The sequence below is a fragment of the Genypterus blacodes genome, unplaced genomic scaffold (assembly GCF_046128005.1).
Source record: "Genypterus blacodes isolate CSIRO-AG114 ecotype Tasmania unplaced genomic scaffold, CSIRO-AGI_Gbla_v1 ptg000148l_1, whole genome shotgun sequence".
Classification (NCBI taxonomy): domain Eukaryota; kingdom Metazoa; phylum Chordata; class Actinopteri; order Ophidiiformes; family Ophidiidae; genus Genypterus; species Genypterus blacodes.
The window spans coordinates 783,706-800,337 of NW_027466950.1; the positions used below are offsets into that span (position 1 = coordinate 783,706).

Here is a 16,632-nt window from a genome sequence, read left to right on the forward strand (position 1 = left end):
TCCTCCCAATCACCCTGATCTCCATCCACCTCCACCCCAGCGTTCTCCGTATTCAGTAACTCCCAAAAATCTGTGTGTGTGTGTGTGTGTGTGTGTGTGCGTGCGTGCGTGCGTGCGTGTCTTCCAGATGAGCTCATTTGCCGTGCCCCTTGTGTGTCTCCACGTCTGTGCCATTTGCGTTTTGGTTCCCCAAACCTCTTTGCAGTTTGGAATCCAGAGTAGAAGTGGAGCCGCTGCAGTGATATTCCGTAACATTTCGCACTGACGGCTGGATCCCAGTGTTTTCTCTTGAAAGCACTCCGGCCTCCAGAGTGCACCACAAACCGGAGCAGCTTGAATTCCCATATAAGGCAGGAGGACCCTTCCTAACCTTCCTCCTCCCTCCTCCACCGCTCCCTCTTCTACCCCATCGCTCCTTTATTGCAACCACCTCTGAGCTCTCTTTCCTTTGTGCAAAGACTCTGGTCTAATGCCTTTAAGACAGAAAAACACACACACAGACAGAGACACACATGCAGGCGGATATGGTCAACCTCAACCTTGAAGCGCAATGTTTTATTCAGTTCATTGGTTTGATTCCACTTTTTTGTCATTGCTTTCAGACATACCTGAGCTGTATTTTGGTTGTTCTGTAAGCACCTCCACAGCAGGCGAGGAAAGTAAATACCCCCATGCCTGACAAAATAAGAAACTCTTCAGATTGAGCCTCACAATTCCAAAGGGAGGATGAGGAGAGAAGGAGAGAGAGAGAGAGAGAGAGAGAGAGAGAGAGAGAGAGAGAGAAAAGCAGAGTGGGAGGGAGAGATGGATTGAGGGATGAAGATAGGGAGGGGAGAGAGAGAGAGAGAGAGAAAGAGAGAGAGAGGAAAAAAAACACAACAACTATGGCTGATAAGACCCTCAGCAGAGGAAGTGTCGTTCTTGGCCAATTCCCAATGGAATCCCAGTATCCCACTGTTCCCCTGCTGCAGGATGTGTGTGGGAATACACAAGGAATGTGGCCCCTTTTGTTTAGCGTGTGATAGGCTCCTGCTTGGCCGTCCTTAGTGCGAGAAGCTGCAGGCTTTGGCGGCGGCGGCTGATCAGAGCGACACTCTACAGCAGTCCTTTCTGGGCAAGACCGCTCCGAAGGGAAAACAATGGCAGGCGATACGGCGGCCATGTTTGAAGTCCCTCCTGGCCTCCATTGTGTTCAGGCTGGACTCCAGTCGTCTCCACGGACTTCCAGCTTAAACAAATGTCCAAGAAAGCGTCTACATCAAACGATCCGTCAAACCCTTCAGGGTATCATCACAAGTACACAACATCTTAATTTGGTGCTGTGTATGCACTGGAGACTTCATTCTTTATAGTGTTATTATCATTTAGAAAAATAGAAAACTTCCTAGCCCGAGGTGTTGCACCAAAGTAAAAACTACGGAAAAGGCTTTTTTTAAATAGAATCTCTAAATGTGTCCAAGGCGAACGTGCCCTCTTACGCAATAACGCTTCCACACAGCAGCAGAGTTCAGCTCCAGGCTACATCCTACACTTTGGAGTGTTACCTTGTTGAACAGCAAACAGGAACATGATTTTCTTTATGAAAGGGAAGGAAGAGACGCGAGTAGACGAGGGGGAAGAAAAAGGCATGTTGAGGTTTATTGAACAACGCGTGACAGTTTCCTTTTTGCTTTGAGTGAAGCCCTCGTGTCGAAGGAGAAAACAAGTCACACAAATGATCTTTCATTGATCGTGTTTCCAGATACCAGAAATGTCTTACAATCAGGGGTTAAAAGCACCGTGTGTAAGATAAAGGCAAGGAGAAAATCTTACCTGATCAGGGGCTGCACTGTAAAAAAAAGTTTTTGGCACAAATCAATAAGATGAGAGAAGAAACAACCACTAAAGACGGCAAAGGTCAACCAGTTTACCAGACAACCTTTACTTTTTGTTTTAGTGCATATTCACTGCCAAAGTTTGGTTTCTTTTCAAGCTGTTGTCATAATACAAACCTTAAAAGCTCATTAATCATTTAGAAAAGAAGGAAAAAAAAGGAACAACATGGAACACATTACAGCAATTTTTCAAAATTCAGATTTGAGAATGAACCGACACATTCTTTCTTCCAAAACAATCACGTCTTTGGTTCAAAAGTCTGTTTCTATGACGCACCGAGAGGCTAGAATACAGTGAGGGAAGCCCAAGTGGGCCTGTATCCTCCGACATATTGCAATATACAGTTTGTCTGATATGTTTTCATTGGAGAGAAAGGCTGCGGTTGTGTGCTTACTGTTTCTCCATTATTTATGCGAAGGTTGATGCAACAACCTTTTCAGGGTCGCCTCAATTATCACAGGATTACCCCAGCATGACAGAGAAACGTCAGCTCGGATTAATCAACCTGCGAACCTACGTGAGGGCGAGTGCTCTGCGTGGACGCCATCGACAGGTATTTGAGAAACGTGGCGGCGTAGAGACGAGAGAAGAACATTAGGAACGAAACTTACAGAAGCAAAACTTTACAATTTAAAAAAAAACCCGCCTGTGCTGCAGCGACACTGGCAGCGGCCAATGTGCATTTGCTTTCACCTTGCTTTCACTTAGATGTGTTTTTATAAAAGGTGGAGTGCGGGAGTGTTTTCCTTTCAATCAGAATCATTGAGTGAGTCAGAAACAGAGGTGGGTTCAAACAAAAACCTAAGAGTGAACCAGGGACACTCTTGAAACACATTCATCTTCCCATTCAGCCTGCCAGTCTGTGTGTATATAAAGAGATTAAAAGAGACTAAAGTGTCTTTAAGATTCTTCTCCTCTCCTCTGTGGTCTCCCTCTTCTCACAAAGAACACCGCTCATGTCACCAAATGGAGTACAGCCACAGATATCTGTTGTCCAGGAACCTTGAGCAAGGCAGCACCAGTTGTTTCCAGCCGCACGTCAGGGCCGCAGATGTCAGATTATTGCTGATTTTGTCAAACCTCTGCATCACAGATTGGCTTGACAAACATTAAAAATACAACGCAGGAAGCGTGTCAAACATAACGCACGCTCACATTCTTCCTCTGTTTCTCAAGGCAGGCCTGCACTCTGCCTCAGTGACAGACGAGGAGGCGACACCGCGGTCAGTCACACAGGAAACTGAGAAGGCAGACGACCTCTCATCCGCCCTGAGCTTTGGATGAAGCACTTCCTCCCAAATGACAGCAGCAGCAGCAGCAGCAGCAGCAGCGTCGCGCGTACTGATGCTTCGGTTGCTCTGCAGCTACGAGGCTTCCTTATGTGCCGCGATGCTTGAGAGATCATCCACCAGATACTATATACATCTGCTGGAGAGTAAAGCCCGACACGGCAGACGCGCACACACATGGATTTTTAAAAACACAAGGCTACCACGTTGCTCTTTGGAGGGAAATCACATTCACAACATTTTCAAGTATATACGAATAAAAGCAAATAAGCCTGCAGCTCGGACTTTAACACGTCGGATAAAAGTTCACAAACTGGGTTTTCAACTCCAGTGTGATGCACACTGGTGATGTCATAAGCCGACCCTGAGCTCAACGCCTTCTGATGCTGTTGTGTTCCTGAGGTGGGTTGTGAACACGTCATGTCTGCACTGAAACCGGTGAAAGCAGCTTGGTCGCTCTGATGGAAGAGTTTAGCCCTAATGGAACTCAACCGCTCCTCCCACCAGACTTTTATCTGCCAGCAAATACGACTTCGGTATTTCTCATCCAAGTCTGCAGGTCTCAAGGTCCAGACATCAAACATTAACTCTGTGTGTTAGTACATGAATATCTGTTGAGCTCTAGGAGTCTTTTAACAAAGCAGTCTGAAGAAAAGCACCGTGTCTATCTGCCTGTGTGGGCAGGGCAGGGTAGACCGTGTTTCCTCCTCCACCCCCCCTCCTCCTCCTCCTCCCCCCCCCCCCCCCCCCCCCCCCCCCCGCCCCCCCACCAGGTTTGCCACATCAGGGCTTCTTGGCTGCAGGTTTGGCTTTCCCGTTGGGCCCCGTTTTGATCTGGGTCATCTCCACATCTGCCTGGGTGTCAGCAGGAAGGCACAAGCGCATGCGTTCGATGGTCTTCTGGTAGGCTGCCTTCTCTTGCTCCAGAGAGCGGATGGCGTGCTTCATTTTGCTCTCCCGGGACAGGAAGTTCTCCATGTTGGTCTCCAGCGTTTGGATCTTCTGCCGCGCCGCCTAGAGGACATGAGGGGTTTTAGTTCAACTGTCATGGGTAGAATCACATTTGTAGCAGTTCACGCAAGACCTACTGTATGTTTTGTGGTCCAATAACTTAAACCCCTTTATTAACATGTTAACTCTTGGTTGTGACTTAAAAGATTCCTGTAGCAAAGATTCACAAAGTTCAGAGCAAAATGGGGGGAAGTATTTGGACAACATGCAACACTGCAACTCTTTTGTCTTTCCATCATTTGCAGCATGTCTTTTAGTTGATGTTTTAGTGCCATCTATAGGTCGGCTGATGTACTACACATGTATGTCAACAGACCCAGAAGTTCAATTCCTGCACAATTACATGAAATCTATGTGCGATCCATCTTCATTCATCTCCATTGTGTTTTTATCTTTATATTATATATTTGTTTATATGACTACCTTCACATTGACATTTAATGTGTGATTTCATATCCTGTTGTCTGCATTTATATTTAATGGACCTGTTTTGTTTGTCTTGTCACGTTTCATCATCATGAATAATAATAAAGAGAATTAGAAGAACAAGAAGGTGCACTGGGCGGTCGCTATGATGTTCTGGGCAGTTGCTAAGGAGTAAGTGGATGTTGCTAGGGTGGGTATTATGGTTTTCTGGGTTGCCGGTGGTTGCTAGGGTGCATTCAATTCTGTTTGAGGGCGGTTGCAGCTCAATAGGATAGTTAGGTACAGTACATATAAACATTTATACAAGATCTTGTAACTCAATCTATGATTTACCAAACCAAGCGTTGACAGTTAAAAGCGATGAGGGCGGTAAGAGGAAGACATTTAAGGTTCTGATGACATCGTGCTTTCAGATGAGGATGATTCCAAAGTGTGACATCTACCATTTGGAATTAAATTAAGAATTAAGTAATTTCTTCTTTCCTTTTTATTAACCTTTATACAAGAGAACTACATTTCTTAAACAGAGGCAGCAAGAGCACAACATGTATAAAAGCAGCAGAAAGTGAAACCATGCACAGAAAATATAATGAGTTAGTCTTGTGCTGCAGATGGAAACGTTTATGTGACTTTGGTGGAACATCAGGTGACTGTTTGACCTTTCAAACCCTGTGTTCACTTCAGCGGTATGTTTAGGTTCACAGTCCTGCTGTAACTGCTATGGAATAAGGACAATTATTCTTCCCTGGTTTAAATATTAACAGTCTTAAAGCCAAACGTCAGCACTGTGAGGTCCGACCAATGAAAGTGCCTCTGCTCTCAACAACACAGAGCGTCATTAGCAGACCACTGGCGCGCACACACACACACACACACACACACACACACACACACACACACACACACACACACACACACACACACACACACACACACACACACACACACACACACACACACACACACACACACACACACACACACACACACACACACACACACACACACACACACACACACACACACACACACACACACACACACACACACACACACACACACACACACACACACACACACACACACACACACACACACACACACACACACACACACACACACACGTTTGGTAAGCCTGTGCTGTTTGGATCAACTGGACTATCAGATTCTCAGCAGGTTCACTCCACCTCCCCGGGGCTGCTGCTCTGACGCCTGATTGAAAGTGTAGATGCAGCCCCCATGAGCTTGTGGTGTGAGCGGCCATCAGCATGTGTGTGTTAAGGAGCATGGTCTCTCTTCCTCTCAGAGGAAAGCTTGCAGCGTGAGAACTGTTTTTGTTAAATAAGACAGAGGAAATGTGTGAGAACCTGGTAAAGACAACTGAGGAAATACAGGTATAGGAAGCACCTCATGATATTTACATTTCAACCATCTCAAATAATTGCGACTCACCAATTTAAGTCAACTGCACTTTCTTGAATTTGTCCTCAAAGGACATCTGTTCAAGAGTTTCACATCAGTCACCATTCAAAATTAAGAGTTAAAGGACTCAACTCAAAGTCATGTTGAATAGAAATCTTGAATGAGCATAGAGATACACACCACATATAAAGAGGCCACTTTCCTCCTTCTCCCACAGATGGTGATAAGACAGCTCACCACTTAGAAAACTTAATGATGTAAGCGTTGAATCGACTCAGCAGACTTTAGAGCAGAATGGCTACACTGGAGCTGCTCCTTCTGCTGGTTCCTCTCTAAGCATCATTCATGCAGAAGCAGAGGCCATCGAGGTCCTACAGGAGAAGACCTTTCACACCTTCAAACTGCCCGGGGAGGCCACTTTTCTGTGTGATCTCCAGTCAGTATTACAGTTTGTAGCGCAATACATGACGCAAAAGACGTCAAGGTCAGGTTTGGAGATACAGTGGACGTGTGGCGGAGTAGCTGAAAATCGGAGCGACAGCAGCAGCAGCAATAGTAGCGTTCATAGTATGCAGTAGGAGTATTTACCTGAAGTTTTTCCAGCAGCTCCATGTTCTGCTTCTTCAGCTGTACATTGGTCTTTTCCAGTTTGTCGAGTCGCTCCGAATCATCAGGTAGTGGCCCTGAATCCAACATCTCATCCTGCAGGACGTGATACTCCACCTCGTAGGCGTGCAGCTGCTTTGAGATGTCCATGTCGATTACCTGACAAGCCACAGGGAGAGCAGAGCTTAGATGGTCACTTACTTGATATATTAAGTATATATGCAAAATGTCTATGCAATTCTATTCTATTCCCTGTAATTCCCAGTCTGTACCTTCGCCATGATCTCCTCCATCTGTGCCTGACTGAGGGTGGGCAGCGTCGTCTTCAGATAATCCACAATGCCCTCAAAGCTGTCGCACTCTACTATCTCTCCCTCATGACTGCTCAGCAGACAAAGGGCCACTTTAAAGATCACCTCAGTCCCTTGCGCAAATAGGAAATCTGGGGAAAAAAGGCAGACAGCAAAGCAATGAATATGGAATACACGCGTCTAATAGTGAGGCTTTACTGTCCAATTTGGGATGTGGACATGTAGAAACATACCGAAGATGCGGGACACAAAGCCAAAGGAGAACTGTGAGGCGAAGAGCGTGAGGAACCACGGGGCTGCGTAGAGGCTGGGGCAGATCTCGTGCTCCTCCAAGTGATAGTACAACTCGCGATGGTAATCATGCAACAATCTGGAGAGCTGGTACATTTGAATCTGGGTATAGACAAACACACACACGCACACACACACATATACACATTGATCAAAGTCTGGAGCTACACCACAAAAAACTGGAACATCTGGATCAGCAGGAGACGGAAAAATCTATTGTCCTTTATCCAAGCGTGGAGCTCTTTAATTCTGCAAAATGCTGCCTGAGAGACGCGCAGTAGAGATCGCGCATCTGATGAGCTGCACAAATAGTCTGACAGTCTGTTTGTACTACAGCGATCCCGTCAAGTGCAACAGCTAAGCGTCCGGAAGAGAGAAAAAAAGAGAAGCAGAAGTTAGATCGAGCTAAAATTAGACTGTTATCAGATAAACTGTTGCCTGACAGTTACAAGGGAGACAAGTAATACCTTCACCTCCTGGTAGAGAGTAACGGCTGACAGATAATAGTCAGAGCTCTTCCCGTCCCAGAGAACTTTGAGTCGGCATTGAAAGGACGCTACAGGAATGTGGAGCGGCAGGAGAGCGCCTATTGGTTGAAGGGTTTACCTGATGTGGATTAAACATTACCACGCCTGCTGATGCTTTAACACGGGGAGGTCAGGTGACATGTGTAAAGCTAACTGAGCACGCATGCATGCCTGTGTAGTTTGCACAAGGGGTGGAGACACTTGGCTACTGTTTGCTGTAGATAACTAACACAACTCACACACACAAAAGCTCAGTCTCTCACAGGATACAAGAGAGGTGAATAAAGAATGTGGCTTCTTACCACAAACTGGTTTAGATAAAAAATAAAGTTTAACTGTGAAATTTACATAAAATCAGAGGATTTAGTGTTTTCTTGCACATAAAGTGAGTTTTAGATTTATTGCATGTAATCAATATCAATGTATTAGTAATCCAGTAACATAAAGTATATTGTAGGGGCATATTAAGACAATCCTAAATGTAAAAATATATAAAAATATTAATACATTGCAATCCTGTTAAAGATCAAATCAAATATATTCAAATAAAATTACTTGAATTCAAATTAAGTCCAATCAGATAAAATAGACACGTAAAAATGCCTGCTATTGTTATTGGAGTTAACAGAATCTGAAAAATAACACTTTATATTGATGTATTTCTTCATCCATACACACCTGCAGAGAGACCATGTCGGGTCTGTACTGGCGTCTGATGCTGAGGTCGTACATCAGAAACTTCAGCATGTCAAAGGCTTGTTCCTCGCTCATGTGCAGCAGCAGCACCCCAGCCACAAAGCTGATACCCTGACAGTAGCCAACCTGGATATTAAACAATAAGACGCTGCATCACAACGCGGGCCTGACAGTAATGTCCCATGGGGAAAATGGGGAAAAATGTGTCGATTCTGCACGTAAGCCACACAACTGCAGCAAGTACCTCTGTATCCAGCAGAGAATAGGCTTTCAGGAGGTTGTAAAGGGAGAGCTGCCCCGCGCCCAGCTGGGCAGAGAAGTACTGGTGTGTGGGGAAGGTCCGGCCTGAGGACAGAGACACAGACGGAGACAGATTGAAACAAAAAGACCATGATCATCCAGGCTACAAACAACATCAGAAGACTTGGTGGTAAAGCATTGGCATTCACTGTGGGCACAGAGTTCACAAGTGAAAAGACGAGTTAAAAAGTAACATAACCAAACTGCTATTAATAATTACAACCATAATGACTAATGCTGGTATCCATGTGTGGTTTTATAGCGAGGCAGTGTAAAGTCCTTCATCGTCATTAAACAGTCAAAGTGCATGATGGTGCGAGTCCCTTTGGCCTTGTGCTCACCTAGATCCACCAGAATGGCGTGCTGCTGTGCGGTGAGCTGCTTGAGCAGGTCTTGGTAGGGGGTGTCTGGGGGTTGATGACGCTGTGGCAGCCTGTGACGCAGCCGGTGCTGATGGGAGAGAAGCAGCCACACCTCCCCGCGCCTGCTCTTAGGGACACCTGCACGGAACGACAACAAAGCCTGTGCTTATCCCGAATACAACACGCTGTTTACCGTTCAAAACATTCTCCAGCTCTCTATCCTTACCTTGGCAGAGTGTGCGGCAAAGCTCCTCCTTGTCTTGCAGGACTTTAGTTCTTCCCGGGGTCGTCAGCTTTCTCTCCCACAGTGCCTGCGCGTCCTTGGAGCACTCGCACACCTCCTGGTAGCTCAGCTTCATCTTGCGGATGTGCAGCTCGTCTCGGCTTGCTGCAACAACGCCACCAAAATAAAGAGGGATGACTTTAATTCAGCAAATCAGATGGCAGATGGAACCAGACAATCAACACAGGAGACCAAGGGAAGAGGACAGAGTGATACTTGTGAGGGAATAGTCCCTGTGGATAAAGTCTAGATCCTGAGCAATATTAGATATTATCATTGTATTTGCAGTGAAATAGTAATATTTATGTTTACAATGATTGATAATTTCAAATTAAGTTTATTGTCCATCCTATATTTGTTGTATTGAAAGTAAAATTGATCCTCAAGTACATCTCTCTGTTAGGATTATTCAACAACAAATCTAAAAGTTTTGTTTGTATGTAGAATTGTATGTACAGTAATTGTAATGAAAGTGTTCTCCCAGTATTTGTCAGGTCACCAGCCCCATGGAAAGCAGATGAACAAAAGCAACCACACAACACCCATGATGACATCGTCCTCATTATACAGAAAGGAAATGAACAAAGCAGGGAGATGTGAGTGATACACAAGGAACGAAAACACCATAAAGTAAAACTGACCCTGACCATGCAAACTACAAGAAGTTGATTTGAATAGGAAAATACAGAAACAGACACCCAAACACATGCAAAACATCCGCGCAGACCCAAAGAGCAACCGAACTGAACATCTCTTACCTTCTATTCAAAATGGTTATTCACAGTTAGGTCCTCAGACCAGCATTGGTCTCATATGGTAACAGACAAAGGGAAACATTTGTTGGTGCTCAGAATAGAAAGGCTGCTTGATTACAGAATGTGGCGCTGGTTCTGCCATTAGAGGGCGATGTTTCCAAAAGCTACGCCCTGTTTTTATTTCTAAACTGTGAATAAAGCATGCTGTGATTTAGCATGAAGAGAGAATGACTCCCATGCATGTTCAATTCAATTCAATGTCCTTCGTGTTTGAGGATCGGTGAGTCGATGTGTGTGTGGCACATGCAACACTCAAACATTTTTCTAAAAATAGCTGTGCTCCAGAAGCCCTAACAGAGGTGGCAACGTTTCACTCCTTTGAAAACGAGCAGGAGTGAGAGATGACAGCTGAAACGCTTCTTAACTCCGGCCTTTCTGTCCTTGCTGAAGTTAGGAACAACACATGTCAGGGACCCTGGAGGTATTGTGGGACAAGAATGGCAACTACCAATGTCAGAGCTGTTTTTACCAGCTGATTAAACCGGGACAATGACACCAGTGTGGGCAACTTTCAACAGGAACGGCCTCGTGACAAATTCAAATCATCTCCAGTGTCTGCAGAGGAACTAACCTCAAAGCAAGAACAAACCTCTTTACCGTCTAGCAGCAGTAAAATTGAGCTCAGTGTCCATATTTGTAGTTCATGTGACAAACAGGATTCATTCCAGAACAAAGATCATAATTCATCTGGTTTAATAGTGGGTGTAACTCACCCTCCAGTCTCTGGTTCTCCTTTTCCATGCGCAGCAGCAGGATCTGCTGGTGGATGGCAGTCTTCCAGAGGACTCTGTAGTCCGCCCCTGTTCTCTTCTCCCCAGTCAGGGGATGGCCTTGGGCCATGGGCAGAAGATGGCCCATGGGGTCTAAACCGGTGTGCAAGGCACGGGGAGACAGCGGCAACAGGTCCCTGGCATCACAGTGGTCTGAAGTATAACAAGCAAAAACATTCATGAGTGACAGCTGGAACAGGGAAGGCCAATGTTAAAAATATATGAGCTGATTTAGGATGACGCAAAACTGTCTGGTCTGCGAAAATAACATGAGTGGATTGTAAGGAAATAACAATGGTTTGTATAATAGTTTTTTTCCCACAACTTTTGGAATATTGTAATAGTATATGATGTGGATGTGTATAATGGAAATAATATATCTTAGAATAAACTTTAATACTAAAATGTGTAGGAAAGCAAAAGCAGCCCTGGCTTTGGGAGCAGATTGGAGGAATCCTTCAGGTGCTCCTTTATCTGACTGGCTCGCATGAGAGATGATGTTTTTCCACTCACACTCATACGTGCCTGTGTGCTTTTTCCATGTATGTAGACCTCAGAATAGTCATTTTCCACATGTATTAAGCGTTCTCACAGGCTTGTGCTAATCGTCTATGCACTTGTGGATTATTCAGAGCGTATTCATTCTGCATCATGTTGTGCCTCGCTTGAGTTGCGACACTGATTGTGTTACAGCGAGTCCGGCAGGTGTCTGGTGTCCCACCTGCGTTCTGCATGGATGCAGGAGGTTTGTTGGTTGGCGAGGCGATGCTGAGGAAGATCTTCTGTCTCCAGGAGATCCTGGGCGGGGGTGCGGGGAGACCCCCTGCGCTCACAGAGTCGTTGCTGCAGCCAGACAAGCTCCTCTTCCTGCTTTCCCCATTGCTAGGAGAGAGCACAGCAGCGTCACAGACACCCGATAAAAGAGTCAGGCATCACGTTACACCAGCAACCTTTCAGCATCCTTTTACAAATGCAGAGACACACAAGGCAGACATCCTTTAGTATGCATGTGCACATACTGTACATCCAACCTGTCCACACAGAGAAAGCCTTATACAGTACATGCCTCTCATCAACACAAACACTCTGAGGTGATGAGGAATACAGTCTGCAGGAACGAAACTCATGCAAACCAATGACTGACACCCAGTGCTCCTGTTAATGAAGCAGAAGGCTCATAATTAGTATGTAAAACGACACAAACTTCAAACGAGCGGCCAAATGTACGGTGTGAGTGGGTTTGTTTCTGGAAAGGAAGCTTTGGTGGAGACAGAAGGAAACATTGTTAATGATCTGCTGGACCTGCTGGGCAGAACATCAAACCTCATCAGCACAGCCATTGTAAGAGTCTATGACTGAGGTGAGGACTCCATTAACGTGAGGTTACTGGATTTGTCTGTTCCATTGAAGAGATGACAATGATGATAAGGAAATGACCCACAGAGACAAAGATCACTGGGGACAATGCTTCTATACACTGATTACAATTCATCACGACATCCGATCATATTACCAGGTTATACTGGCAGTGCAGACAGTCGTGAGGTCTTCATAGAAAGGTGGCGGATGAGCGTGACAGGCTATTGTTCTCTTAACGCTCTACTTTAAAAAGACAAACTGCTTTAGAACCTCAGCTGATGTGGTGCGGATTGTGACGAGCTCAGTGATCAGATATCAGACAAAGGTAAGACAAGACCGTGGCTTTAAATATGTTGACATGTATAGAAGAAAATACACAGAAGGTTAAGGGTTTCTACTTGTCATTCAACCCTGCTAATACTCATCAATGGTGTGGTGAGCTGAAAGAGTTGTGGCTGCTCTTCTTGCTCCTGCCTTATCTGCCCTATTTTTAAGACTGAGCTGCTGTCAAGAGGAAAGAAACATTAAGTGGAATTGACAGTGAACAACCGTCTGCACCGCTGTGCCTCATTCATAATGAAATGTTAACCTTTACTTTCTCCCACTTAGACACCGACACAGAGCGGAGCGAGGCCAGAGAGAGTCAGACGCCCTTGCAGTACGTCTTGTTCCCTTGAGAATACATTAGCTGATTAATTAGTGCAGCAGAACATTATCTAACAGCAATGTTTCACAATAAATACATCAGCGAGATGCTCCGGGAGCATCGCCCGGGTGCAGTAGTCACAAAAGGGGGATGCAAAGGTTTGTAATGCAGTTAATAAAGGCTTTAAATCAGTATTAATCACAGCCTGGCCGTGCAACAAAAGCTTCATATCTGCATGCAGATATAAAAAGGAGAGGGGGGGATCAGCATCCCATTCTACTTCTGAGGAAAACAGGAAGACTGACTACAATTGCAGAGAGAATGAAACAGCTGGAGGGTATATTTTTTCTGCCAATCAAAAAGTGCTGTGAATAGACAGGAAACGGTGTCAAGATAGAGGGTCAAAAAAGCGGAGTGTTAAAAGGCCCGGACAGAGCGCATGAGTAGACGGCTGCTGCCATCCTAACTAACAGCAGTGTCAAGTCACTGGCCGGAGCTTGTTGGGTCTAAGTAGGGGGGTTTGGGCTGTGCAACCCCCTCTCACCTCTTGAGGCTCCCACTGTCTGCCAGGGAGCCCAGCGACCCAAACGAGCCCTGGTAAAAGCTTTTCAGGAAAGAGGGAGCTGAGAAGGAGGAGGGGAGGCTGAAGGAGGACTCGCTCTCCGAAACACTGCGCGTTCTTGAGACGGCCACAGGGCTGCTTGAGCCAAACATATGAAATGCCCACAGGTTATACACACACACATTATTCAAAGAGAGAGGTGCACGTCGCTAACAGCGTATATGTGTGTGTGTGTGAGGAAGGGTAGTGTGTGAGCAACTCGTGAGGCATCAAACAGTGAAGGGAAACTTGTGATGCTATTGTTCGAGGACAGTGGGATTGTTTGTGGGGAGACTTGGGACTGATCAAAGTGCTGCAAATAGATGCCTGTACATTGTCTTTGTGTCCGTGTGTGTGTCCGTGTGTGTGTGTGTGTGTCCGAGTGTGTCCCTGTGTGTGTGTTTCAGGTCAAATAAATATTTGTATTTCTCAGTTTGTGTCATTTAAAAAGGAGAACACGGTCACAACAATGACAACTTTAGCTGTGCGTTCAAAGGGAACGTTAAGACATTAGAGCACAAACTCACTCCTGAAGTTTGACTAAAACGTCTGTAACATTCACATATCTAACCAGGCAGTTACCTGCTCTGCAGCAGTTCGGGGTTAACGGACTGTTGTCGACGCAGGGGGGCCTGCTTGGCGGGCTGGCCCTCAAAGGAGATGCGTTTCTTTATAGGTGGATGACTGATGGTGTGGGCACGTCGTCGGAACTGCATGCCAGATTCCGGGTCATCCTCAGGGAACGCAGGAGGGGAACCCGGAGGAGAGTGGCCAGGAGACTCCTCATCCTGCTGAGGGTGAAAGAAAAGAGTGGTTGGTCGGTGGAAAATGGACACTCGCTTCTGTCCCCCTCTACACTTACAACCCGGCTATGGCATGAATACCTCAAGTGTGTGCTGTTATCTACATTTATGTGTTTGGAGGCTTCGCGATTACTAAGACACACAGAAGACTTCCTGTGATTGTCTCTCCCTTCCCACCTCCAAGTGTGGACATGCTAAACAGGTATAAACATGGATATTTTCCGATCGGGTTGGACACCAAAAGCATATTGATGTTGTATGTTAAAAGCTGTAACAATGGTTGAAAATGGGTGCAAAAGTTTATATCTACATTCATAACATGGTTGGATTTTGACTGTCTTTTGGATAAACTGAGGAGAGTGAGCAGAATATATCACAAACTCCTCTTTCATGTGCAGCATTTTGGAGGCTGGAGAGATTCTGGCTGCAAGCTCAGAAGCAAACTTCAAACGGTGTGAAGCGTTCTGAAAGTCAAAACTACATGCACAGAGAAACTAACTCCAAAAAAGCTTCAAAAGGCTAAAAAGCTTCAAACGGTTAAAAGCCAAATAAATCAGAAGCTCAATCACTCAAATTACAAGACTGCACTCACCTAGACAATGCAGCCCCGCAGCAACACCAGCAGTCCAGGTTCAACTGTGCAGTCAAACACACTTGGATTCCTGCTTCCTGGTCTTAAAACTCCCACTCCCTCCTTATTGTATTCTAATTGCCAATGTCCTGTGACTCGCAGCATCGCACACTATTGGCGGGGACGCTCTTGTATTCAACTCAAACTTCAATCTCCTCCCTTCAAGCTTAAAAATGCCACCCTCTGCAAGATGAGACACGACGGGAGACATGCAATGATGTCTGAGTCGTTTGTGCATGGAGTTAAAAAGAATAACACTGTAAGGGGAGTGACACCACGAGTATTGATTACACCGATTCATACCCTGGCATGGCTACAGGCGATTGCAGGAGGCTTTTCAGTCTGTTGCAAATATGGATATGCTAAAACATACCGTACAAACTAGAATATACGGATACCATTTTAAGGTTTTAAACTAAGAAAGGAAGTCAGGATAAGCATGGCTCAGCAGACACAGAGCTGGACATCCTGACTTGATTTCCTGCCTGCCAGGAGACCTACATCCTGACACAATCCCCTAGACGACGGCGTACTCGGCTTAATCACGGCGCAAACAACATTCCTGGTTGTGACGCTACTTCGGACACGGGATGAGTGAAACAAAGAGCAAACGCAGGTAACAATGTTAATATGGCAAGAGAAAGAAAAACACAAGTTCTGATTGATAAGTTTTGAGCTTTGAGACGTAGGGACACAAGCAAGAGCTGTGTTGAACAGACATTCTAAGGCAGGAGGCCCAGAGTTGTGCAAAACGGACCAACTAGATAAATGTGCTGTGATTATGCATGCACTCAATGCTATCCATGATTGTAGATTTAAATTAACTTATCAACCGTTCCACCTGATTCACCCCCACAAACATGCAAATCGTCCAAAATGTGAAAAAAGGTTTTAACTGGAACCTCTTTAGCCTCAGACGATGATGTCATATCAGCTGTGGAGGATTTTTTTGGACCGCATGGTTACCAGACCAGCATTAAGTGGTAAGGAGATCAACTTAAAGCATGAAAAGTGAGATCATTCTTACTCGACTAACCTTACCTCATTTAAAAGGTTCCATTTGGAAAACCTGCACTTTTACTTTTCCTTGCTGCAGCAGTGCACACTGTGTGAAAATACAATCTAGGTAGGTACTGCTGTTGCTGTTATCATGCGTATCATGACTGCCCTGCGTTGACCCCTCTGTAATGCATGTGTGTGTGTGTGTGTGTGTGTGTGTGTGTGTGTGTGTGTGTGTGTGTGTGTGTGTGTGTGTGTGTGTGTGTGTGTGTGTGTGTGTGTGTGTGTGTGTGTGTGTGCGTGTGTGTGTGTGTGTGTGTGTGCGTGCACGCGAGACAAATTTCAGATTCAATAAAGTTTCCTCTTCTTCTTCTGTTAGTTGTCTCATATCATTACATCTGACATGTCATGGAGGCAGAATAGAACCAGAGGTCATATGAGATAATATAATATTCCAGCCCATACAAGGGTCTGTGTGTGTTTAACATAAGTCAGGAGTGATGAAGGGTTAGAGCGGCTCCATCACACAATCTCTCCACATTCTGCACAGCGGTGACATAACAGAGCCCGCAACCCCAAATGGTTGGCTGACAGCTCCATAAACACACT

General features: G+C 45.4%; 1 protein-coding gene across 7 annotated transcripts in view; it reads right to left on the reverse strand.

Annotated features, from left to right (window-relative positions):
• Positions 1-1,614: 1,614 nt before the first annotated feature.
• tbc1d4 (TBC1 domain family, member 4) overlaps positions 1,615-16,632 on the reverse strand; it is a 28,081-nt gene continuing 13,063 nt past the window's right edge. The window contains exons 12-23 of one of the 7 annotated variants that reach the window (XM_076165657.1): positions 14,173-14,378; positions 13,534-13,686; positions 11,706-11,866; positions 10,928-11,137; positions 9,343-9,504; positions 9,096-9,254; positions 8,699-8,799; positions 8,437-8,580; positions 7,174-7,333; positions 6,902-7,071; positions 6,612-6,788; positions 1,615-4,178 (exon numbers count right to left, since the gene is read on the reverse strand). In XM_076165657.1, the coding sequence (XP_076021772.1) occupies positions 3,948-4,178; positions 6,612-6,788; positions 6,902-7,071; positions 7,174-7,333; positions 8,437-8,580; positions 8,699-8,799; positions 9,096-9,254; positions 9,343-9,504; positions 10,928-11,137; positions 11,706-11,866; positions 13,534-13,686; positions 14,173-14,378 (2,034 nt within the window). In that variant the 3' untranslated portion in view covers positions 1,615-3,947. Of the gene's footprint in view, positions 4,179-6,611; positions 6,789-6,901; positions 7,072-7,173; positions 7,334-7,698; positions 7,846-8,436; positions 8,581-8,698; positions 8,800-9,095; positions 9,255-9,342; positions 9,505-10,157; positions 10,190-10,927; positions 11,138-11,705; positions 11,867-13,533; positions 13,690-14,172; positions 14,382-16,632 lie in introns of those variants that run through there. The other 6 variants (XM_076165656.1, XM_076165655.1, XM_076165654.1 and 3 more) reach the window with 6 other exon arrangements.